The 24,951-nt window shown below is 38.7% G+C and overlaps 1 protein-coding gene across 10 annotated transcripts in view; it reads left to right on the top strand.

Moving 5' to 3' along the window:
- LOC107982149 (dipeptidase 1) overlaps positions 1 to 24,951 on the top strand; it is a 662,392-nt gene that overhangs the window by 612,591 nt on the left and 24,850 nt on the right. For all 10 annotated transcript variants that reach the window (XR_004345325.1, XM_032602224.1, XM_031933340.2 and 7 more), the window contains one exon: positions 21,240 to 21,378. Coding sequence is in view for 9 of the 10 variants with exons in the window: in XM_032602224.1 (XP_032458115.1) it covers positions 21,240 to 21,378 (139 nt within the window). In the remaining variant the exon portion in view is untranslated. The remainder of the gene's footprint in view (positions 1 to 21,239; positions 21,379 to 24,951) is intronic.

Genomic DNA, 24,951 nt, shown 5'->3' with positions numbered 1-24,951 from the left:
CTTATAAGAAACAAAGGACGCCAAATCAAGTAGCTTGTGAAGTACCGAGACTGAGATCAAGGTGATAGGTGTAGACACCGATGGAAAGAGCGCCAGATAAATTAATATCACGAATAGTTTTTCTCAGAAGAGTTATAAAATTGTACTTTTAGTTGTACTTTTAGTTATAAGTTGTAAAGCGACGAAAAATTGTAATTATAATCGATTTGACTGTAACATGAACTGACCAAGCAATAACCATTTGTAAGTTAATCCTAATGTGTTTTTATTAGATTTTATTCATATATCATTATAGCGCTAGAGTCAGGCCTACGAGGAGCAGCTTCTCTAAAACAGCATCAGAACAACTTCCGAAAGCAGAGAAGACTTGAGAAGAGCTGATCCTCATAGCCGATGGCGTTAAACATGTAGGCGTGAAGCAAAGCGACGAGGCTGACCTTCACCTCGATCGTCGCGAACTTGGAACCAATGCAGTCGCGCAGGCCTGCGCTAAACGATATTAAAGCAATGTTAGATGGTTTCGTGGCTCCCGGAAAGAAGCGCTCAAGGATGCACTAGTCAAGCTTGAAAGAAACCGTGGGTCCTGTCTGATATGGATGGGATTCTCATGGTCAGTAGTTCTGCGGGACTCAATGGCAGAACCAAAGCTATAATTTTTGAATTTAAGTTTAATATAAATTGGAGTAGAATTTTCCTGGTATTGAGGTATAGACTAGTGTTTTTATTCTTTTTATCAATTCAGTAACTAACCTCGGTGTGGTTATGGATTCAAAGTTAACGTGGGAACCGCTGGTGGATGCAGTTAGCCGTAAGGCTAACAGCTCATTTCGAGCTTGGATCATTTAGATCCTATACCAACGAGGCTATACAAAACAGCTGGCCAGTGCTCTTGTCATCTCTCACTTAGATTACTGCTCTGTAGTGCACCTTAACGTGTCGGGGGAGTTCCAGACTAAACTGCAAAGGTTGCAGAATTCGCGTGTGAGGTATTTTTACGGTGTAGGGAAGTGCGGGCATGTCATTCCCTTCAGGGAAAAGCTGGGCTGGATCGACATGAAAGAGAGGAAAGCGTATTTTACAGTGGTATTAATGTAGAAGGCTTATTGCATGGGGGTTAACCACTGTAATTTTTGGCCCTTTTTCAGAAGAATGAATGTAGGATCTCGGGCAGACTGTCGCGTGATATTTCTATTCCAGAAATGAAAACCTATATAGGTACGATTAAATTTATTGTGGGTGTGAGGGGCCCATCTATGGAATTTGTTCCTGCAAAATATGCAGACACCGCATTCGATCTCGAAATGTTATCTACTGTTGCAAAATAACTTAGTGCCGACTCTCTAATGCATTATAATTAAAGACTGTTATAGTTTTGATTTCTTCATAGGAAGCTTTGTAATAGTAATTTTTAGAGTTCGTCTAAAAACATGTTGGAAGTGTGTGTTAGTATTTTAAATCGAAAAATAGAGTTTTAGGAAAATGTCCGTATGGATGTACGCGTGTGTGTATATGCGCGCGAACGTGTAAATACGCCTGTATCTCAGCTTCTACTAAGTAGATTGTAAGCCACTAATTCTTATTTTCTTTGTTTTTACTCTAATATGGTGGGAAAAAAGTCCGTTTTTACATTTTTTCAACTCATTTCTTTTTATAGTGATTTTTTAAAATTTTGGGAGTTAGTTTTTTCTGACAAAGTTATTGAAAAACTTGATTAAAGTAAATTTCTTAATATGTATCTTAATGAGAATAAAATTATCTATCGTTTTTCCTCAAAAACTAAATATCGAACCTTTTTAAAAATTTACATGATTATTGTAGATCATTAGAACTATACATCACTTTAATTTTGTATCAAGATTGAATCATAAAAAGTAAATAAAAATCATAAAAAACGTCATTTGTCCACGTTCAAGGAGGTTTAAGGTGATCTGTATAGCTATTAGTGATAAATCTGCGGAATTGACTCAAACCGTTTTAGAAATGGTCGGATAACCTTTTCTATATTGTTTCTCAAAACTATATGATAAAGGATGTAATTTTAAAGGACATTTCATTCTGTTAGCTCATTTCTAGCCTGATTTGTAGTTTTTTGAAACAAATTTTTTTACTCACTCCCGTAGATTTGGCACTTATAGCCATGAAGACTACCTTAAACGTAGTCGGATGAGATTTCCAATAATTTCCCTTTGATCTATATAATTTAAACTTTATTTCTATAAATTTTTAATCCTTTAGCTCATTGCTAGCCTGTGCCGTCTAATTTAAAACAGATTATTGAAAATGTCGCTTTGCCCTGGGGTCGGATAGGGTGTGAGTGAAACAGTCCATCGGTTACTTTTTCTATCGTTTCGGCCTCCTTGGGTTCAGTTTTTTACATTTCACATATCTTTCGAGTTACGATAGCGTATCCATCGCCGAATGAGTCTTTCTCCACGTCATCGATGATCTTCACCCAGCAACATTTGTAACGCTGTGAGTAGGTTACATTATAAAGTGGCCGGTAATGCAGTGTACTTCACATGCGAGTTGCACCCCATAGCTGTGAAGCACATGGACTGCTATACCGTTTCCTGAAGGATAATATAGGAGTTCGGGTAATTAAATGATAGCTCGATTAATTAGAGAACTAGAATATCAAGTGGCGCGGTAGCACCACGAAGGCGAGTTTGAGAAGCAAACGAAACCGCGGCGCCCGTGACACTATTTACTTCTATATTGGTGTTCGAATTTTTCATGATACAGAAAAATGATGCTAATCGTTACTTTTCGTGAGTTTTTTTGGCTTATCAGTATGTTTTCTGAGCTGAACTATGGTTTTCAATGAAAATATTTGTTCAGAAGCCGTTTCGTTTCATAAGAAAGGAGTTTATATATCACGAATGCTCAAAAAAGTATCTCTACTTCTTTCTCTAGTGTGGTAGGACCGTGAAGTTGGCTTTCTAGCCTAAAAGTGGTAGGACCGAGAAGTTAGCCGCACAAGCTATTATGTGTAATACAGTTGGGTATCGCTTTCCCATAGATTTCTATAAGTAATATAGATGGGTATCGCTTTCTCACAGATTTCTATTAGTAATACAATTGGGTATCGCTTTCCTACAGATTAACTATAAGTTACGCAAAGTAAATCTGTTTACATTGTTTGCTTGAATTTAAGGTTATGTTTTTAAACAGCTGCCGCACTGACGTTACACAAACTTTCTAAGTATTCGGGGTCACTGATGACGGGGCCTAGGAAGTTGATTTCGTAACTTTTTATGCATACATGCAAATATCCTTTCGCGGTAGCCGGTCATGCTCGATGTCTAGGTGCCATGGTTCTTCGATAACGAGGCTGTCGATATATATATTATGCGCCGTAGATTTTTGGAGTCAGTGCGCACTGTACTTCTTGGTGCAAAAATGTTCAAATCTGTTATGTTTACTGTCCAGGTACATGTGGTCGACACTGACGCAATAGAGGTAGTGTGTTTTATAGCTTTCATTGTCTAAGTGTAAAAACTGATTTTAGACATCAAAAGCTATGAAGCGCATCAACAAGGCCTTGTCATCGGCGACCTCATGCACCTGGATACCATACACAAAAGATATCGATATTTTTGTCATAAAAATTTCAGTGTGCACTACCCGAACCCTATCATCATATATTTTATTTTTAGAACAAATTTAAGGTACATACTTCAATAAGTTATTTCAAAAAGACATGAAATCTCTAGAAAAAAAACTTAACCAAAGTAAAAAAGTTAGGCGCGTTTGATGTTTTGCGTATAATCATAAATGTCAATAATTATTTTTACTGTGAAATTACAGATTAAAAAACAACTGAGATCAATTAAAACAAGTCATCATTCACGATGATATGCAAAACACCAAACGTGCCTAACCTTTTTACTTTGGTTAAGTTTTTCTTAGGTGTATATTCTACTTAAGAATAATAATTGCAAGATAGAGTGGTATATGATACACTTACTCGGTAACAACGGTCTTGACAATATTAACTAGGTCCCTGTAAAAAACAGACTATTTGAACTACTAGACTTATACTAAATTACATTAATTATTATGAATAATCGCGGTGATCTGCTGGAGCTGGCCGTCATCAGTCTATTACCCTAATGGGTCGGTTATAACGATACGGTATCGAAATGCGTTGTGGAAATGCTCTGCCAGCGCTGTGTCCACCTTACAGGTGAGCGAAGAACTAATGCCATGGTATGTGCTCGTTCGCGCGCTCGCCGCCTATTGGTTGAGTTTGTAACTGCTAGTGCGTTGTACGCTTGCATATATCGTCACACGTTGTCTTCTTTTTTATATTTCGTCCCTAAGAAATTTTTGCAGTTTGTTGCGTCTCTCAGAAAATTCCTACGCTTCAGGCCTGTGTCGTTTCCAGGCTCTTTGGGCCCTTTTCCTGGCATGAAAGCTTTCTTTTATAAGCTCGGCGATTTTGTCTTCCCACCAGTACACTGGTCTTCTCTGGTGGTTAATGAATACCCTAGGCATAGCTGGTGTTCTGCTGCTGCTGGCTGCTTAGCTGTGGCCCGGAGCGTCGGCAAGAAGAGTATGGGAGCGAAAAATACCCAAGTATTCTCTTAAATTATATTTAGATGAGTTTTAGTTTTTGTTATACTCACACTGCAATGCTCGTACGGAATGTTCCAATATCTTCACTTTTTTTCATCCGATAATTCTTTGTGAAACCCCTCCGAAAAAGGGATTCATATTCTGAATTAAGTCTTTATTTACTAATATTTATGTGATATATTTAGCACCTTTTGTCATCGGCCACCCTGTATACCTAGACGCCGTTCCCGTATGATTTATTTACCGAGATACCAAATACCACGGAGCGCACCACCTAGACCTCGTCATCATTCACACTCTACACCTAGACACCAACCTTGAATTATTTTTACACCTAGACACAAAAAACCACGAAGCGCACTACCTAGACCTCGTCATCGGCCACCTTGTACACCGAGACACCGCCCTCGAATAATGCATTTACGTAGACATAAAAAATTACGGAGCGCACCATATAGACTTCGTCATCGGCCACCCCGTACACCTAGACACCGTCTTTGAATATCCATTTATCGTCTCCATTTATCTCGATCAAAATTGCAGATTTCATCTTGTGATATGCATGTGCGTCATTTCATATTCACAAACAAATAATTTCAGAAAAAAATTATATCTGCACGAATATTTAATCGCAGCATCCCTTTTATCTGGACCAAATTTACTGATTACATCTTATGATATGCATGAATACATAAAGCATTATATATATATGTGTGTCAAAAATATAAAAAAATTAATTAATTGCGTTAATTTTTTTAAATTGTTTTCACAGCTTGTAATCTATCTGGACCAAATCTTATAAATGTTTTTTCGTGGAAATGTATATTTTTATCATATGTACCTATCTTTACCAATCAATAGTTTTTTGTTTATAAAATACATCAAGTTTTGTGGAATGAATGCAAAAAATATCCGGACGGACACATGGACGTACGGACGGACATTTTTAAAGTTCTTTTACTGCTAAAAACTAATTCAAATTTTATATATTTTTTTTTCGGTAACTTGAATGATTTGAGTTCAAAGAACATTTGTACTGTAAAATATATCTAATTTTTAGGTAGAGTTTTGAAGGGTTTTTACAAAATTGACCAAATATAAAATTTTAATATAGTGTAGAAGATGTAGATGTTATATTTTTTCACAAAATAAGACGACGAAACCAAGAATCGATTTTGTGCTCCCAAGATCTCTAGGCACGCGCTCTGTCCGTTAAGCCAATGCCACTTATTACGTCACTCTCTATCCTGTCTCAATTACCAGCATGGAGGGGGACGTTGTCCTCCTTTACAGATTCTTTAACCAAAAATAATTTTTCAAACGCGTTTATATGATTATCGTTCGCACCTATGCCAGTTTTATGGCTATCGATTTAAAAGCTATTTACTTAATCATTCTGGGGGAAGAAGATTCATTCTAAAATATTACTTCATTAGAGAAATATTGTATGTTAAATTTTCGCTCAACGGTAGTGTTCACGCCGCTTGCTCCAACGCGCGTAGAGCAGGAAGTCTTTAAACCTGCGTCAAGATGTCGGATATTGAAGACTGCTTCCTCAAACTAAAACGAAAGCCAAAGCTACTTTTAATAAATCGGACTGTATATCACGTATGCAGTTGTTTAAAGATAATTAGGAACAATTCGCGGCTTTAGATGATGTTGTAACACCTCAAAGTAAGTAGATAAAAGAATGCACATATTTTGAAGATCTGTACGGCCGTGGTATCAGTGCGTATCTCGCTGCGAAAACTTGGCTAACAGAAAAAAAGAAATCGTTACAGCCATCTCCGACTATTCCTTGTTCGAATGCTACGTCTGAAACTTCGAGTGTATATTCGGTATATTCGCAACTCGAGAAGGTCAAACTACCGCGCTTTGATGATAAACAATGCTCGTGGGAAGCGTTTAAGGAAAAATTCAAATCGCTGATTCTTGACGTCAGAAATATACCGACAATAATGAACTTTCAGCACCTTCTGAATTCGCTTTAAGAAGACGCTGCCCAAAAACTAAAAGGGATTAAAGTTGTTGCTGCTAATTTCAATACTACTTGGGAGACACTATGCCGAAAATACGACAACCGATTTTTGCGGTTTTTGACGCACATGACTGCGCTTTCTTCGCTAACTGCTGCCGCCAAGGAAACTGTAGCCAATCTCAATCAATTGCTGAATACTGCAAACGAATGCATTAATGCTTTCAAAGCACTGTCGCTCCCGATGGAACATTGAGACCCCGTGATTATTTATTTTTTGTAATCAAAGCTAGCTCCTGCAACTAGAATCGACTGGGTGAGAGAGATAGAGAAAACACCTGTTGCCTCTGCAGACGACTTTCCAAAATTTGCTGCTTTCAAGACATTTTGAAAGATAGAATTCGCACGCTAGATCTTGTAGAAGGAGAAGCTGCTAGCGGAGATTCGAAACCTGCTGTAATAGCTCGGTTCAGAAGAGACAACAGAGTTTTGATAAGCAGAAAAAATCTATCATAAACGTGACGACACAAAAGTCCGGAAAATCTCGTAGACGGGATAAATGCACATTCTGCTCTGGAGAGCATTTTGTTGGCTACTGTAAGAATTTTGCTAATTATTATTTACAGGCACAGCGGCGAGAATACGCATCAACAGCTCGTCTATGCTTTAACTGTCTAAGTCGTAGCCACACTGCTGACAACTGCAGCTCTAAGGGAAGATGCTTTGTATGCAACGAGAAGCATCATCATGTCCGACAGTCGTCGATTCCTACTTCTAAGAGTGTCACGTTGGCGCCTGCTTTGGAACCTGAGTACGGATCCGTCGCCACTGTACGCGCACTACTGGACCCATATGCTGAAGAATGCATCGTGACTGAGCATGTTGCACAAATGCTGTCGCTGAAAAAAACAGACCGCTGATGTAGCTGTTTGCGGTGTGGGTGGATGTGCCGCCATCGCTAGACATAGAGTTAACTTACGCTGGAAATCATCGCTCGAATCTAATTTTTCTCCTGATTTTTCAGCAGTGACGATAAAACGACTGTCAGCAGTCATACCGGAATCTAAGGTTTGCTGGCAGAATTTGCCGTCCTTGAAAGGGCTGAAGTTAGCTGATCCAGGCTTTGGCACTCCAGGGAGGATTGACTGCGTTCTGCACGCTGGAGTCTACGCTAATGTCATGCTGCCTAAATTTAAGCGAGTCGCAGATTCTAACGCTCCTCTCGCTATGCGCACTGTATTTGGCTGGGGAGTGATTGGCCACACAGGAGCCAACGCTGACTCTCATAGAGAGACTGTGAAAAAATTAAGCATGACGGTTAGACAAGAATTATCCTAGGCTGTTGCTTGATTCTGGAAATCCGAGGAGGTTCAACCGGCGACGTCTGAGCGCCTATCACCTGCTGAACAAGACTGCTACCAGAACTTCAAGAATACGTGCACTCGTAACTGCAAAGGACGCTTCGTGGTACGTCTGCGATTCATCAGCACTCCAAAGCTGTCAGGCACGAAGAAAATAGCAAAAAAACTTTGCTTTGCTTGAAAAAGCGTTTTCGCAAGGCTCTAGAACTGGCTGTTTCTTACACGGAATTCGTGGAAGAATACTAGGCTCTTAAACATGCTGAAGTAGTTCCAGAAAATGATGTAATATCCACTACTATGTCGGTAATATCGCATCTTCCGGTATTAAAAAGGATAGTGAAAGATACGGGTTGTAGTTTATCCAGAGAAAGATTAAAATGGTGCATCTCTAAATTATTTCCTTTACGTAGGTCCTAAATTGCAAGAGGACGTACTTGCTATTATTGCTCGTTGAAGGTTTTATTGTTTCGTATTTTCCTGCGACATCCTGAAAATGTTCCGAAAAATGCTTATCCATCCTGATGACGTCGGCAGCGTATTCTCTGGCGCTTTCGAGACAACGAACCAATCAAAATTCTGAGACTGCTCTTCGTCACATATGGACTGACATGTGCACCATTTATCGCCAACGCATGTCTTCTACAATCAGCTGATGACGAGGAAAAGCGCTATCCTCTGGGTGCTTGAGCACTGCGTCTAAGTCGCTACGTTGACGATTTGTTCGCTGGAGACGACACACTAGCAGAAACTCTTAAAACTCAAAATCAATTGGTCAACATTTTGGCGTCTGCTGGCATGCAGGTCGGTAAGTGGGCAGCTAATCACCCGGCTCTGCTACAAGGTTTGAATATGGGTGAAGAATTTACTACTAAAAGGGAATTCCAGGAAGCTGAAGTGGTGTCTACGCTGGGTTTACGCTGAATCCAAGTGAACGACGCATTCTCCTTTAAAGTGTCGATCAAAGATACTTCTGAGATGGTGACGAAAAAATCTGTTCTCTCGAAGATGGCTAAATTATACGATCCCGCGGGCTGGCTAGCTCCTATCATTGTTTGGGCCAAGATTTTTATGCAAAAACTTTAGCTCATTGGCATCGGCTGGGATAAAGCCTTACCTCTTGCGCTACGCTCCTCTTAGATTCCGATCAAAGACAGTCTTTGAGATATCTCAATTTCTTGGTGGTTCGACACTTTCAAATCAGAATCTTGGTTGGTACATGGGTTTTGCGACGCTTCGGAGCGCGCATATTCCGCTGTAACATACATTGTCCGTAAATCTGAACAATTAACTTCTTCCATGTTTATTGCGGCAAAAACTAAAGTCGTTTCTGTTAAAACTCTAAGCATTCCGAAGCTAGAGCTTAGCGGTGCTACGCTCCTAGTAAAACTCATCTCATACTTTCTATCCAAGCTGATTTTTCAACCTACTCGAATAGTTTGTTGGACTGATTCGCAAGTGGCATGAGCCTGGCTCCTGTCTTTTCCTTCTTGATGGTAACAATTTGCAGCGAACAGAGTAAGTTAGATTGTATCTGTTTTACCTCAGGCGTCTTGGAGACATGTTCGCTCTCTAGATAATCCTGCTGATTTAGCATCAAGAGGTTGCACTTCAACTGAACTTCGTGATTCTTTTATGTTAGAGTAATCCTAGTTGGATGGTTGGTGAGGAGAACTCGTAATTAAACAAGGCTCTAATATTCTGTTATAACTCTCTTTATTTTCTTCTTATATATATAACTCGGGCGACGGAGCTGTTGCTTCGAGAGCGGTCGGCAGGAGAGTGAGTACTTTGCAGAGCACGCTTGAATACCTAGCGCTGCCCGCATGGTGGCGCTAGATTAGCCCTGTAGTCTACTATAGACGGCAAGCGGCGCGAAGACTCGCCCACACTCCCTCCCTTCGGGGCGCTTGTCCTCCTGTACGTCTGCGTTTTTATTCTCTGAACTTTACTATGAATTAGTTTCTCCTTGGTTTCCTGTATCTGAAATATGTACAAAAATTCTTATTCGTCTGATATATATATATATATATATATATATATATATATATATATATATATATATATATATGTATAAATAAAACTCTGAAAATTATAATTAAGTGTGAATTTCTATGTTCAATATTTTATCTCTGAGGTATTTATGAGTATCATTAGGCAGAGGTTTAGTCATAATGTCTGCCACATTGTCGGTAGTAGATATCCATTTAACTCTGATTTGTCCCTTTAGGACACACTGTTTTATGTAGTCTCCGTGTGTTTCTGCCATGTGACTTTTACTACCTGTCTTTTCTCTGATTTGTAGTTTTCTCTGAATTGTTTCCAGATCATCATCAAAGTTTTTCAACTTGTGATTTCCTTCCATCTGAGTGCAGTCCCCTGCAGATTTGTTATCGCACCACAGGGTAACAGGATACATAGTTTTCCCTGTTATATCTCTGATAGCTTTATCCAACGATACAATTTCTTGGCAAGCATTGCTCATTGCCAAGTACTCAGCTTGGCAGGTAGAGAGTGATACGTAAACTTGTTTATAGCTTCTCCACATAATTGAGTCGCCATACAATTTTATTACATATCCTCCAGTTGAAGATGAATCTTCACAATCTCTAAAGCTAGCGTCTGTCATTGCTTCCATATACTCATTTTCTGCTCTGAAAATCAAACCTATTTCTGAGGTTCCTCTCAGGTATCTGAAAATCCTTTTTACTTCCTTCCAGTCACTTTCAGTGGGTGACAGCTGTTTTTTTGATAGAAAGTTTACTGCAAATGCAATATCAGATCTGGTGGCACCTGCCAGATATAGTAAGCTTCCTATAGCTTCCCTATACGGTGCATGAGTTGCTATCTGAGCTTCTTCTGAATTTATGAGTTCTCTTTTTCGAACCTGTCTAGTAACCATAGGTGTTTTCTGTGGCTTACTATCTTTCATATTGAAACGTTCAAGACATTTCTCTATGTACTCTGATTGTGACAGTTTTAATATTTTCTGATCTCTGTCTCTGGTTATTTTCATGCCTAAAAATAATTTAGGTTCTCCTAAGTCTTTCATCTGAAAGGTAGAACATAATTTTTCTTTTATCTGTTTTAGTTTCGTCTGATTGTTGCCTGCTAGAATGATGTCGTCTACATATAGCAGTAATACTACCATTTGATTTTGTAATCTCCACGTGAACAGACATGGTTCATTTATGTCCTTTTCTAGTCCAAGTTCCAAAGCAACTTCTGAGAAGCGTTTGTTCCATCGCTTGGGACTTATTCTGAGGCCATACAAGGATTTTTGGAGTTTACATACTTTATTTTTCTTAATGGATGGGTCTATTTGTATACCATCTGGTATTTCCATGAATATGTCGTCTTCAAGCGTTCCATTCAGAAATGCTGTCTTGACGTCCATCTGATAAGCAGTTAAATTTAACTTATTAATGATTGCAAAAGTCGCTCTAACGATTGGCAATCTTGAGACTGGTGCGTAAGTTTCTCTGAGTTCATATTCTTTTCTATCCTTGAATCCTCTGATAACTAATCTTCCTTTGTAAGTCGTCTGACCGTCTTCTGAGATTTTCCTTTTGAATACCCATTTGGAATCAATGATGTGTGCCTTTTTGCCATCTTTGTCTAGAGAGGGTCTGTCTACTATTGTCCACACATTGTTGTCTTCCATAGACTTTAACTCTTGTTTTATTGCTTCTGACCATTTATGTTTGTCGTCTGATTCAATAGCTTCTTTATAACTGACAGGATCTCTGTTCGTTCGTGCTATAAAAATATGTCCAAGTTCATCTTCTTCTGAGTGTGTATCTCTGGTTTCTCCAGTTGGAGTAGATACTTGTGGCAGATCGTGATTGGTATTTTCTACTTCGACTACTGCTTCTCTGAGATGTGTCCAAGTTCGTCTGTTTGTCTTCGCTTTTCTTTCTAGACAAGGTCGCTTTTCTGGTTCAGGTTTCTTAGCCTTTGAATCTTCTGAATTTTTGTCTTCTGCTTTTCTCTTCTGATTTTTCTCTTTCTCTGATTTTGAATCTTTTGGTATATCTGGTTGTGTTTTGACAACATCTGTTGATATTTCTAGTGTCTCTGATTTTTCTCTTAGGTCAGTTTTATACACATCCCTATACACCAGTTTTTCATTAAATCTCACGTGTCTGGATGTAATGAATCTCTGAGATTCAGAGTGCCACAAAACATAACCAGTTTGAGAATATCCAACCATGATTGTACGGATTGCTCTGTCTGAAAACTTGTTCGTCGCATTCGGTATTTTGACATAGGCCAAACATCCGAAACGTCTGATTTTGTCTAGATGCATGTTTCCATTTGGAACCATTTTCTTGATTGGTATCTCTGAATCGATTCCTTTGTGTGGAGTTCTATTATAGATATGGACCGCCACTTCCAAAGCTAGTATCCACATGCTCTTGGGTAGACCAGAGTCTATCATGAGCGCTCTGATTTTCCACTGTATGGTTTTGTTAAACCTTTCAGCGGTTCCATTATGTTGTGGAGTGTAAGGAGGTGCGAACTCTCCTTCAATTTTCTCCTTTTCCATAACTTCTGAAAATTTACCTCCAGTAAATTCAGTGCCATTGTCCGTTCGGATGAAACACACTTTTTCTTCTTTGCCCAGTAAATTTCTTGTAGTTACCAAGAATTTTTCTAAGCAATCTCCAGCTTCACTTTTGTGTTTAGTAGAGTATGCTTTGGCAAATCTGGTGTAATCATCTATAAATCCTATTATGAATTTATTTCTTTTCTCTTTAAGAGGACAAAAGGCTGCTCTGTGTCCCACCTTATTGCAGCGATAACACTTGTCTGTGATTATCGCCTGTTTAGCTGCAATTTTTTGCCTGTCGTCTGAAGGCTTACCGTCTGATTTGCGTCTGTCTGATTCCAGCTGTAGTATCAAAGTTTTTATGTCATCAAGGCTCATCTCTGATTTGGTTGCTTGAAGTCTTATAATATTGGCCGATCTGATTTCTTTAAATTTTATACTAACAGCTTGAAAGAAGGCCGATCTTATCTCTTCCTCCGTCAGAGGTGTTTTGGTAATACAATTTTCAAAATCTCTGATAATAGAGTCAAAACGATCGCAAAATTCGTTTACTGATTCTCTATTGTTCATTTTGAGACTATATAATTTTTCTCTGACTGAAGAATCGGTAACATTGGCCTCTGCTCGTCTGAACTCTTTGATTTTAATCACTATTTCTAATGGGTCTTTTATTTGTAAAATCTTATTATGGTAATAATCATCTACGCGACTTATTAGAATGTCTCTGACTTGGTCTTTTCTGTTTTGTCTTTCTATTACTGTCTCTGAAACGTCTGCTTTTTAAGAATCGTCAAGTATGTCTGCAAGATTATTAGCTTTTAATTCAGCATTTATATTGTCTAACCAAATGTTAAGTGGTACTTTTTTTGTTAATTTATAATTTCTCTTTATGTTTATTTTTGAATTAGTTGCGTTTAGGGCAATAGATCGTCTGAGTTCATTACAAGCTCTGCTGAGGTCGCCTAATGCGCTTGTTCCATCTGATAAGTTTGTTGAATTGATATTGTTACTAAACTCTCACTTATGTCTCTGAGTGTGGAACTGGCAGGGTAGATAATTACCTCTGAAGTTAATTTTCCTATTTGTTCTGTGAGTTTCTGTATGACGGTGTTTAGGTTGTCAATATTTTCCTTCATATCGAGTATGGCTACTGTTTGATCTCTGATTATTTCAGCATGATTGTCGAGTATATCGGAGTGTCTCTCGAGAGCATTCTCCAGATTATCCATTCTCCACTCCATTTGTGAGTCAGTAGGTTGAGACTTTCCCTCCATATCTCTTTTTGGGGGTGTACCCGGGGGTGTATACCCTTCTATATCTGAATCTGTATTATAAACAATTTCTCTGATTAGCATTCAATTTTTATTTATTATTTGAACTCTGAATTTTAGGCCTAACTTCTGATTCTGAATTAATTGTTTATATTCTGATTTAAAAACACTTTGTACCTTGGTGGATATTCAAATGATCGTCCACTTGATTTTCGTTGCCTTCGTTGGCCACCTCTTTCTCATTTGATGGTAATGGGTCTGAAAGACTCCAATCAGACATAACGCTTCTGATGTTCTTTTCCTCTGAAATAAAGTTAGAATGCTCACTCTGACAGTTTTCTTTGATTTCTGCCAAGTTAGACCGCACTGCAAGTCAAACCAAGCTTGAAAATCAAGCACTAGCACCGTGCCTCCCGGACGCCACACACGTGCTCCCTCCCAGTCTAAGTAAACGAACGCAATTCACTTAATAATTTGCGAGGGGGCGATCGCACACGCGTATGTCGTCCAAGAAATCACGAAAGAAAGTGTAATTATCTTTTGATAATTTTAAATTTTATAGAAATTCAAATTCACTGCACCGCCGTTTCATTGAAATTTCTATCAAGGCGTGTTTTTAAAATTTATTCGAGAGCATCTGAACACTAATAAGCCAACAAAAAAATTGAAGCTTTTTGATTTACTCGAATAACTCTGACATTCTGAATAGGAGTGAGAACGATATAACTGGAATTATTTTTCTCTGATTTTATTTATTACATATATACACCGATAGCCAATCTAATCCGTTACGTCTGATTCTGATTAGACCATATATTTTGAAACTCAAAAAGGAGAAAAAAAAAATTTACGAGAAAAATCCGTGCGTGTAAAATTTGTTTTGATTCCGAGAGAGAGAGAGAGAGAGAGAGAGAGAGAGAGAGAGAGAGAGAGAGAGAGAGAGAGAGAGAGAGAGAGAGAGAGAGAGAGAGAGAAAGAGAGCACAACAAACCGTGCGCTCGACTCTGACAGCGTCGCTAGTCGCGGCTCACCTCCCCCCGATTCCCGGAATCGGCTCATGCAGGCTTTTGCCGGCGAGCTCTCGTGCGTTTCGTTGTCGCGCGCTTTTGTCTCGTGTTAAGACTTTTGATTTTCTATAACCTTCTGATCTATTCTGTAATTATTAAGACACCGCACTGTCTTTTCCTACTATTCTTTACGCAACTCTCATTTTTCTTGTCGATGCGGTAACACAACACACTCCCGAAACCGATCAAAAATTAAACTTTCTTTTGCTATATCTGATTACTACTCTGACTACACCTTACAAAAGCTTGTACTTACGTTTTCTTCTGAAATTTGTCCTCTAGACCTCTGATACGTCTGATTTATTTTCCTCTGAACAAAGATAAAAATAAAAACTTCTGAGTCGTCTTCTTCTCGGTTCTTCCTCTATTCCAGCGAGCTGGCCCACAACCTGTTAGAGTAATCCTAGTTGGATGGTTGGTGAGGAGAACTCGTAATTAAACAAGGCTCTAATATTCTGTTATAACTCTCTTTATTTTCTTCTTATATATATAACTCGGGCGACGGAGCTGTTGCTTCGAGAGCGGTCGGCAGGAGAGTGAGTACTTTGCAGAGCACGCGTGAATACCTAGCGCTGCCCGCATGGTGGCGCTAGATTAGCCCTGTAGTCTACTATAGACGGCAAGCGGCGCGAAGACTCGCCAACATTTTATCTAGTATTAAAGAGCGCAAACGTTCGTTAACGTTAGAGATCTTCGCTATCTGCACAACTGACGTTTGGTCTCATTGGTTTGAGAAATTTTCCTCTTTTGACAAGATCGTAAATATCTTGTTCTAAATACTTAGATGGCGAAAAAACGCAAAACTTTCTGCTGCTGAACGTAGAAACACCTTTCTGTCTGCCTCTGAATTATCTGCAGGCCGTACTACGCTCTTTAGACTCGTGCAACAAGAATCTTTCACTCAAGAAATTTTTGACATCGCATTGAAAGGTCATGTTGTTTCTTCAAGCCCACTCCGCAGACTAACGCCCTTTCTGAACGCAGATGGCGTTATTAGAGTAGCAGGTAGACTACATAATTTGCTATTATCTGAATTAGAAAAATATCCGATAATACTGTCGAAGAAACATCACGTTACGAAGCTTGTGGTACAAGCAACCCATCGTATTACACTGCACGGTGGTCTTCTGCTTGTACAGAGCGTTATTAAGCGCCAATACTGAATCATCCATGGTAGAAATCTCATTCGTGGAATTGTACGCCAAAGCATAAAGTGTGCTCGCTTTAACGCAAATACGCAGGAACAGTTGATGGGTTCCTTGCTTGCTTCACGTACGAGACCTGCTAGACAATGCACGTACACTGGACTTGACTATGCTGGTCCCTTCTGGATCAAAGCGTCGTCTGGAAGAGAACGAAAAATATTTAAGGGTTATGTTGCAATATTTGTTTGGTAGTAAAGGCTATTTATATTAAATTTTCATTTATTATCTGACCTCACGACGTCTGCATTTTTAGCGGCTTTCGATCGCTTTGTCTCCAGACGTGGACTTTGCCATACTATCTATAGCGATAACACAACGAATTCACGCGGGGCTGATGCGGAATTACGCCGACTTTTTTCCGAAACTTCGTCGTTAAGCCAAAAAGTTGCAGCTACGATAGCTACCCATGGTGTTAACTGGTCGTTTATTCCCCCACGTGCACTGAACTCTGGAGGTCGTTGGGAAGCTAACGTCCGCTCATTTAAACTTCAATTGCAACATGTCGTTGGCCAAGAAAAAACTTTTGAGGAATTTATGACTGTCACAACGAAAATCGAAGCATGTCTAAATTCACGTCCCCTGTGTGCGATCAGCTCAAACGAAGAAGACGTTTCTGCACTTACACCAGGACATTTTTTGATTGACGATCCTTTGGTGTCACCTCCAAAACCATTTTTGGAAACTAATGAGTCAAATTCTATTTGTTCTAGATAATATCTGATCTCTTGCATACGTAACTATTTTTGGAAACGGTGGAGCAAAGAATATTAAACGCAAGCTTAACATAGAGTCAAATAGTTCTGACCTAACAACCAACTTCGATTGTACCACACAGAATATGTACCAAGATTCGATCTCGAGAACAAAAACTGTTTGTTAATACAGGTGTCTACAAGATTATTAAAACAACGTAAATCGTCCTCAAGGCAGTCACAAGAAAGGATCTAATCCCAGTCCACGTCACCGAGAGGCTTATAATCGATTCGTAATTGGCAGCAAAAATGTTACTCTTTAACATAGATACAAAATCACTATCACAACACATTTTCGCAATAAAAACACTCGGAACGTGATGACCATCGGTCGGCATAAGCTGTTAATTCAGTTCAAAGAGATCGATGAATCCAGGAGAGGCAAACAACGGGTCCAACGAGTATCCCTTCGATGAATGAGGTGGAATAAGTTAGGACAGTCCGAACGATGAGAAGCAGACGCAAATGAGTTCAGCATTCATACGATGCTCCGGGTCCACATAGCCAGTCTGAGCAAACTGTAGTGGATTAGAGCGCCATGTAACAGAAGGAAGGTTGCAATCTTCCACCATAACAAAATGACAATCAGCATTGTCAACATGCTTATCAACATATTCCTGATATCGTGTTGTAACGGAATTTGGCTAGAGATAGACCGCTCCTAGGATTATGGTGGTACCTGGAAGGGAAATTCTGATGAAAAGTTATTCGATTGCAACAAGTAGGTCACAACCTCTCAAGACACCAACAGCTTGAAGGTCGCGACCCCTTCAGGGTTACAGACTAACTTGTCAAGGTCATTAGTATACTTAACACAACCTGCCGACCCGGCACATTTAACGTGGAAGCGACGGTTGCACTTTACACAGTTAATGTTACCTTGTCCGAAACAATCACAGGAAACTGTTCATTTATATTAATAGTATGTACATGTGATCTCCTTTAATATTTAACAATAGCGAATTAAAAAAAAATTACAGAAACTGTAGTCGACCGCCGGTATAAGCATGTATATTAAGAAAGAAGATATAGATGTTGCTCTCTCAGCTGTTCGGCCCCGAATTCGTTCGCTTGTCGATTTCGCGCAGCTTATATAATGTGCGAGAAATCGAGCGGTTTGTTGACATTTTTTCTATACTGACGTTACAATTCTGACGTCAATTGCTTTTGTTTTGTTTACGTTTCAGTCAGTGTATTAGATGTGTATATACATCACTGAGATGCTGTGTGTCTTCTCTCTCTTCTATACGAACGGCATTAATAAGAGAGAAAACACACAGCAACTTAGCGAGTTATACACGCATCTAATACACTGACTAAAACATAAACAAAACTCTTCTGAAAAGATTATTATTTACAGCATCCATCATATCTGGACGATCTTACTATGTTGTATGGTATATGAATACATACACATTATTAGTAATTAATTACTAAAAAAATGACATAAATAAATATAATTTTATATCTATATTAATATAGCTGATTTATGTGAAATGTTTCATGGCTTGATCACTTTTTGTAAATCAAATTTTATTAAAAAAGTTTATCAAAATTAGAAGTAAATCCATTTTTTACGGTATCATAATGTATTCATGTTTCTGCCACATATTTATCATAAAATAATTATCATTCTGAAATGATTCACTGGTTCCGGTGAATTTTTACAAGATTGCTCGTTTTATTGTTTTAATACATAGATACACGACTCAAGATTTTAATATTTTTAAAATTTTTCTAATAAGTTGTGAACAATGGATGATTATATATGCTCTTGGAAATGCCAAGGAAGATAAGTAATTTTAAATATTACTTAGGAATCCAAACTATTGTATCAATTGAGAATTGAAGTAAAAAATATTTTTTTATATAAAATAATGTACCTGCATGTGTAATGACCGTACTTGGTATAAGGACCGGCTGCGCAAGTATACACATAATTATTCAAATTAAGAGAAACTAGCCTTCGGCTCGAAAGCCTTATGTTACTAGAGTTACCCGTGGACTGTAAAATCTAAGTGTGTCACACGCTACTCGTCTATGCGGACGAGGATCTGCGCGGACAGTGTTCTGTCCGCGCTGTCTGTTAAAGCGGACAGGTTTGTTTCGTGCGGACGCTGTTGGTGTGTCAGCAGTATTATCACGCTGTAGAATCTCGGACAACTAAATGTCTGCGACTATGTTGCTTGGTCTTACCTTGTGTGGTTTATGGTGTAGACAGCAAATTTATTTTCTCCTTCTATCATCTTCTCAAAGTTTTTAGGTTGTTTTAAGGATGCTCTTAATTATTAATAACAATATTAGAAACTGATTGAGTATTATTGTTTAGTTTTATTAGCGTCAACCCAGAACTCGGCAGATGTTACAGTTTCTTATAAGATGTTTATGATAGTATTGTTTTTATAGTAGTGCGGTGGCTTATTAGTAATTACGCTTGATTCTTGTTTAAATGAACCTAACTTACAATACTTTTATATAATCTCTCTTTGTCGTGACCTGGATGTTGGAAGCTCCTTCGTGGTACGGCAGATGCTGATTAGTCTTATTTTACACGATCACTCGTTGCTGATTAATGTATGGATAATCTAAGTTGCTCTATGGGTTCCCACTAACGCCGTTCTGCTATCGACAGGCCCTTCGCCCATTGCTCGATGCAGACTCTCAAAGCAGAAAACAAGAAGTTTACTATATCTTGTCCGCAGAGTTTGAGCGGTTTGCACACACTCAATAAGCGATGTTAACAAAGAGATAGCACTTGTACTCGCTGACTGGGTACAGCTACACAACAACAGGTTACTAGTACAAAAGGCACTCCTTGGATCGTTTCCTGGCTTTATAAAGCCTCGGTGACGATTCAAGAAGTTGTGAAATTAAATAAAACCTGGCAACGATCAACCAATCAACATCTGACGTTCAAGGATGATGTACAAAAGTAAGTCAGTTATACGCGCGTAAGAAGTGCTGACTCGTAGGTCAAAACACTCTCTCTGATGTTCTGCGATCGATTTCGTACTGTCGCAATCGGTTCAGTATACGTCGTCTGTATGAGTGCAGGAATGCAGTCGTATAGACGTTATACATATACGTGAATGCCAAAGTATGTATGAACATGGGAGATCACACATGCATATATCTAAAAAATATGAAAAACAATTAATTGACATCAGTTATGTTTGGTTTGGGAATTTAACTACTTTTGTAAAGAAACTTTTACTCGCCATTATTTTGGCTTTTAGAAAGGTTTTTATAGTTTTTTTAACGTCAAAAACGTTTTCTTCAACTAGTTTTTTATCATATCTATATTTAGCGTCTTTAATAACTTTCTCTAAGATTTCGGCATAATTTTTATATTCATTTTTGAGTTGTTCGTTATTGATATCTAATTTTCATAAGTTTTATAATTTTTTGTGATTTAAAACTATTATTGGTTTATTATATTCTATTTTTATTTTCATGAGAGTTATAAATATGAGGTAATTTTCTGTTTCGGATTATAACTAATTGTAATTAGGTTATCAGTTTTTAAGAAAATATCATTGATGCAAGGTCCTTTTGCTATGCTTACAGGTGGCCTCGTAATCCAAAAGAATTCTGGAATATATCTCTTATCAAAGAAATTGCATGAAAATTCTTGACTTACATGATTGCAATCTGATAGATCAATATTGAAATCTTTTAATACTTAATAATTTTTAATATTTCTATTTTATTCTATTTTTGTAAAAATTTGAGGCGTTATATTTTATATAAAAATGTTAAATATGAAAGTTGTTGATATTTTTAAAACATAATATTTCACCGTAACAAATAGTTTTTTTGAAAACATTTACACAAATAAAACCCTAGAATCGATTTTTCCATCCATATAATTCAATAAATTTGAATGCGACAAACTCCATTTAGTCCGAAAAGCTTAGAATTGTATTTTAGCAATTTTAATTGTATTTTTTCTGTAAACCGTATAAGTCTCTTATTTAAACAGCTCGATACTAGAACCATTAGGGAACCACTAGAACCATCGTAGGAATCTAGGTGGATGCGTAGCGCAAGCACCAAGGAAAAAACGCAAGCGCACAAAGCCCAAAAGGCGTTTTGCATACTTTGCATCAAAAAGCGCATGACGCGCTAGTTACAATCGAAATGGAATTTCAACGACTATTTGATTTAATCTCACAATATTCTTTGATTTTCAAACGAATTGGTTTTTTAAATGCAATGCGATATTTAAAATCAAGCTGATATTAACTTACAAATAATTAGGCTCTAATTGTTACAAAAAATAGTAAATCATGTTAAAAATATAGATAAATTATATTAAACTATCGTATTGTAGTACTTAAAAGAGCCTGGATTATTACATATTTTAAATTAAAGAAAGCGTACACATTTACATATATTATTTTAATACACAATCTTTAAAAATTTAAATAATTATAAGAATGATTTATTCGAAACATATATATATATATCTCTTTTTTCAGCACTCCTACAGGTTTAGAGGATGTATCGCGTTATCCACAACTTCTGGCCACTCTTCTTGAAGATCCAACATGGAATGAAGAGGATATAAAAAAATTAGCTGGCCTTAACCTTTTAAGAGTTTTTAGTAAAGTTGAGCAGGTAATATTAAAATTTTGTAATAGAGATTGTACCATAAAATTGTTTTGATAACCTTGTCAAGAAATTTTGAACTAGTTATTTTTAAACTGATTTTGTAAGTTTGTAAAAAAAGCAAGAATAGTAATTTGAATTCGTGGTTGCGGTTAGTGAGCGAATGTATTTTTCGATACTACAATACTTTATTATAACCAATGTGCATACTAAGTCGAATAACCTTTTCTCTACCTCTCTATTTGTTAAAAGTGATGCGTACCGCCATCTATTAGTAGGGTATCTGCAGTACGTTCCATTTCCTTTGCTTTAAAATAGTACAAAGAGTTTGATTATTTTATTGTTGTTAACAAGTTAATTCGAGTGGTGAAAAGAGATAATAAATACTATATAATCAATGTCTAAAATGCTGTTTTGTTCAAGTAGTAGGGGCTAAGGAGATTCTACCCTAAGTCACTATGCGATTTGCGATCCCTACCTTACTGACGTCGGTAATCGGCCTACCTCATCGACATCGGTAACCAGTGTATATTCTTATCGATAAATCCAGTCATTCCACCATACCAACTAGCACACAGGCTTGTCCGCGAGCGCATCCCTGCTATTTTAGGCCTAACGCCCAAGTCCCACAGCCCGCGTTTTTTTTTCTTATTCTACATTATTGACCCACGAAAGCGAGAGAGAAAAATTATCTAAGATTAAATTAGATTAGATTAGATAAGTTTTTTATTACTGTACATTATGTTGTACACATAAATCATAAAGAATAAGATTAAAAGAATACAGTTTGTAAATTTGAGATAGTGTATGATATATACGTTAGATAAAGAATAAATTATGGTATGAGGTAAGTGATTATATAAGAGTAATGAGAAATGACTATGTGTTTTCGAGGTTGTAGAGGTATTGCCTAGCTTTATGTTTAAAGAGTAAAATTGAAGTAGTATTGCGTATGTGTAAAGGTCATGTGTTCCAGAGGTATGCAGCGCTTAAATGAAATGAGTTCCTTAGCGCCTCTGTCGCGAAGGTCGGGATGTAGAGAGAGAGAGAGAGAGAGAGAGAGAGAGAGAGAGAGAGAGAGAGAGAGAGAGAGAGAGAGAGAGAGAGAGAGAGAGAGAGAGAGAGAGAGAGAGAGATTAAATAAGTTGTATTTCTGTACATTGTGTTGTACAATTCAAAATAACAGTATAAAGTAAAACAAGTTATAATTTGTGTGTGTGTGTGTGAGAGAGATGATATATATAGAGTGAATGTGAAATGATATATATAGAGTGGAGGAGTGTAAGTGTTTGTGAGATGATTATGAGTTTTCAAGTGCGTAAAAATATTCTTTAGCTAATTGTTTGAAGTGTGACATGGATTTAGTGTTGCGAAGGCGTGATGGTAGCGAGTTCCAGAGGTATGAGGCGCTTATATGGAATGAACCTTTCAGCGTCTCCTTCTTGAAAGTCGGGATGTCCAGAGACGTCACCTCCCCCCTCACAGGCCTGTGCGCGACGTGAAAGTCAAAAAAGGCCAAGATGTAGGAAGGCTCAGCTGTGTTAAACAGTTTTCGTAGAAAACAGGCTGTAAAGTACTTTCTACGTCCGGCAGTTGTAAGCCATTGCAGTTCACGCCTGTAGGGGGTGATGTGCTCGTCCCTCCTTACACCATAGATGTATCGAATTCCCGTGTTTACGAGTCTCTGGAGTTTTATGTCAAGTTCTTGGGTCAGGTCACAGTATACCAATGAGCAGTAGTCGATGATTGGAAATAGGAGTGCTTGCACGAGATGTTTACGCAACCTGAGATTGGTACTTTTCCTGAAAAAATAAAGCCTATACATTAATGAGTGAGCACGTTTGCATAGTTGTGTAACGTGCTCTTTCCACGTTAGTTTGGAGTCAAGCACCAACCCCAGATTGCGCACGGATGATTCATAGTCGACCCGGGCTCCCGCTATGTTGATGTATGTGTTAGCAACAGTTAGTAAAGCATTAATGTAGTAGGGGGAGCCCAGGACGATTGCCTTAGTTTTCAGGACATTAAGTTTAAGGTGATTTTGTGCAGCCCAGCCCATTATCCTTCCGGCATTAGCTCTCATCTTGTCAGAACGAGAATCGAGCTCCTCAAGGTGACATTGGCTGTATATTTGCAAGCCATCCGCATAGATTAGATGGGACACATCTGAATCCAGGCAAAAACCAATGTCATTGATGTACAACGCGAACAGCAGGGGACCTAGAACCGATCCCTGCGGGACACCGGTGTTCAGGGGCCGGAAGGTGGAGAGCTCGTCGTTGTTACCAATAACGGCCTGCTTTCTTCCCGTAAGGTAAGATGCAAGCCAGCGGATGACCTACTTGGAGATGCCGAAAGAGGATAGCTTTCTCACGAGCCTGACGTGACACTCCGTATCAAACACCTTGCTGAAATCAAATAGAAACAGAAGCGTGACTTTATTTTTGTTTATGCCAAGCCTGACATCATCAGTCACCTTAATTAAGCCAGACTGTGTGGTGTGACCGGTGCGGAAGCCTGTTTGTAGGTTGTCAATGAGTAGTCTTGATTCAAGATATTCCGAGACTTGCCTGTGCACCAGCCACTCCAGCGCCTTTGATAAAAAACAGAGTAAAGAAATTGGACGGTAGTCAGTCAGGGCTGTTGGTGAACTGACCTTGTTAAGTGCTCGCACCAGCGACATCTCCCAGGCAGAGGGGAAGCGGGACTCGCTTAAGGACAGGTTGAAAATCCGACATAGTAAAGGAGCGAGTACGGATAGTGCCTTTGAAATTACAACCTGTGGGATGCCATCGTTACCTCTGGCCTGGGTGTGGAAGTACGACACAGCAGCCAAAACGTCCGATTCTGTAATAACCTTGAAGTTGAAATGCTCAGGGAAGTCTAGATTCTCGAGGGTACGCAGAAAAACCTCAACTGCAGGAGCCAGTGGATCATTTGAGATGAAACTAAAGTGTTTGTGGAGGTCATCTGTAGAGAAGCGAGAAGGTGATGGTGCTTTAGAGGTGGTGATTACAAGGTTCTCAAGCTCTCTCCAGATCTCAGCGACATCAGTTAGGGTTGACAGGCGTGAATAATAATAATTCAGCCTGGCCTCCTCAACCTGTCTGTGAGCGTCGTCCCTTGCTACTCTATAATAATATCGATCACAAGGTAGACGAGTTCTGCGAAACCTTCTGTAAAGTCTGTCCCGTTCAGTCAAGAGGTCACGAAGAGCCGTGGTAAACCACGGGTGACGTTTACGTCTTGGAGTAACAGTCCGTAATGGGGCGAGATGATTTATGGCGTTCGTTAAGTTAGCGTTAAGAAGGGTGATGCATTCGTCGAGTTATGACGTAGCGAGAGATGACCAGTCACATGTGCCAAGGAAGTCCCTTAGCTTCTTGGCACAGATTCCCTTGTAGTTTCTGTAAGAGTATGCTTTAGGTACGTAGCGTGGGATCTGTACGTCGAGAGTGGCAGTGATTAGGTCATGTCCGTTGATGAAAGGAGTATCAGTTTTGTAGTGTGATAGCAGGCGATCCTGCTCATCAATTAAGCAGATGTCAAGCCAGGTGTCGGAGTCCTGTTTATGGTGCGTGG

The sequence above is a fragment of the Nasonia vitripennis genome, unplaced genomic scaffold (genome assembly GCF_009193385.2).
Source record: "Nasonia vitripennis strain AsymCx unplaced genomic scaffold, Nvit_psr_1.1 unplaced0148, whole genome shotgun sequence".
Classification (NCBI taxonomy): Eukaryota; Metazoa; Arthropoda; class Insecta; order Hymenoptera; family Pteromalidae; genus Nasonia; species Nasonia vitripennis.
The sequence above is the reverse complement of the archived record's forward strand: the minus strand, read 5'-3'. Positions and strand labels throughout refer to the sequence as shown.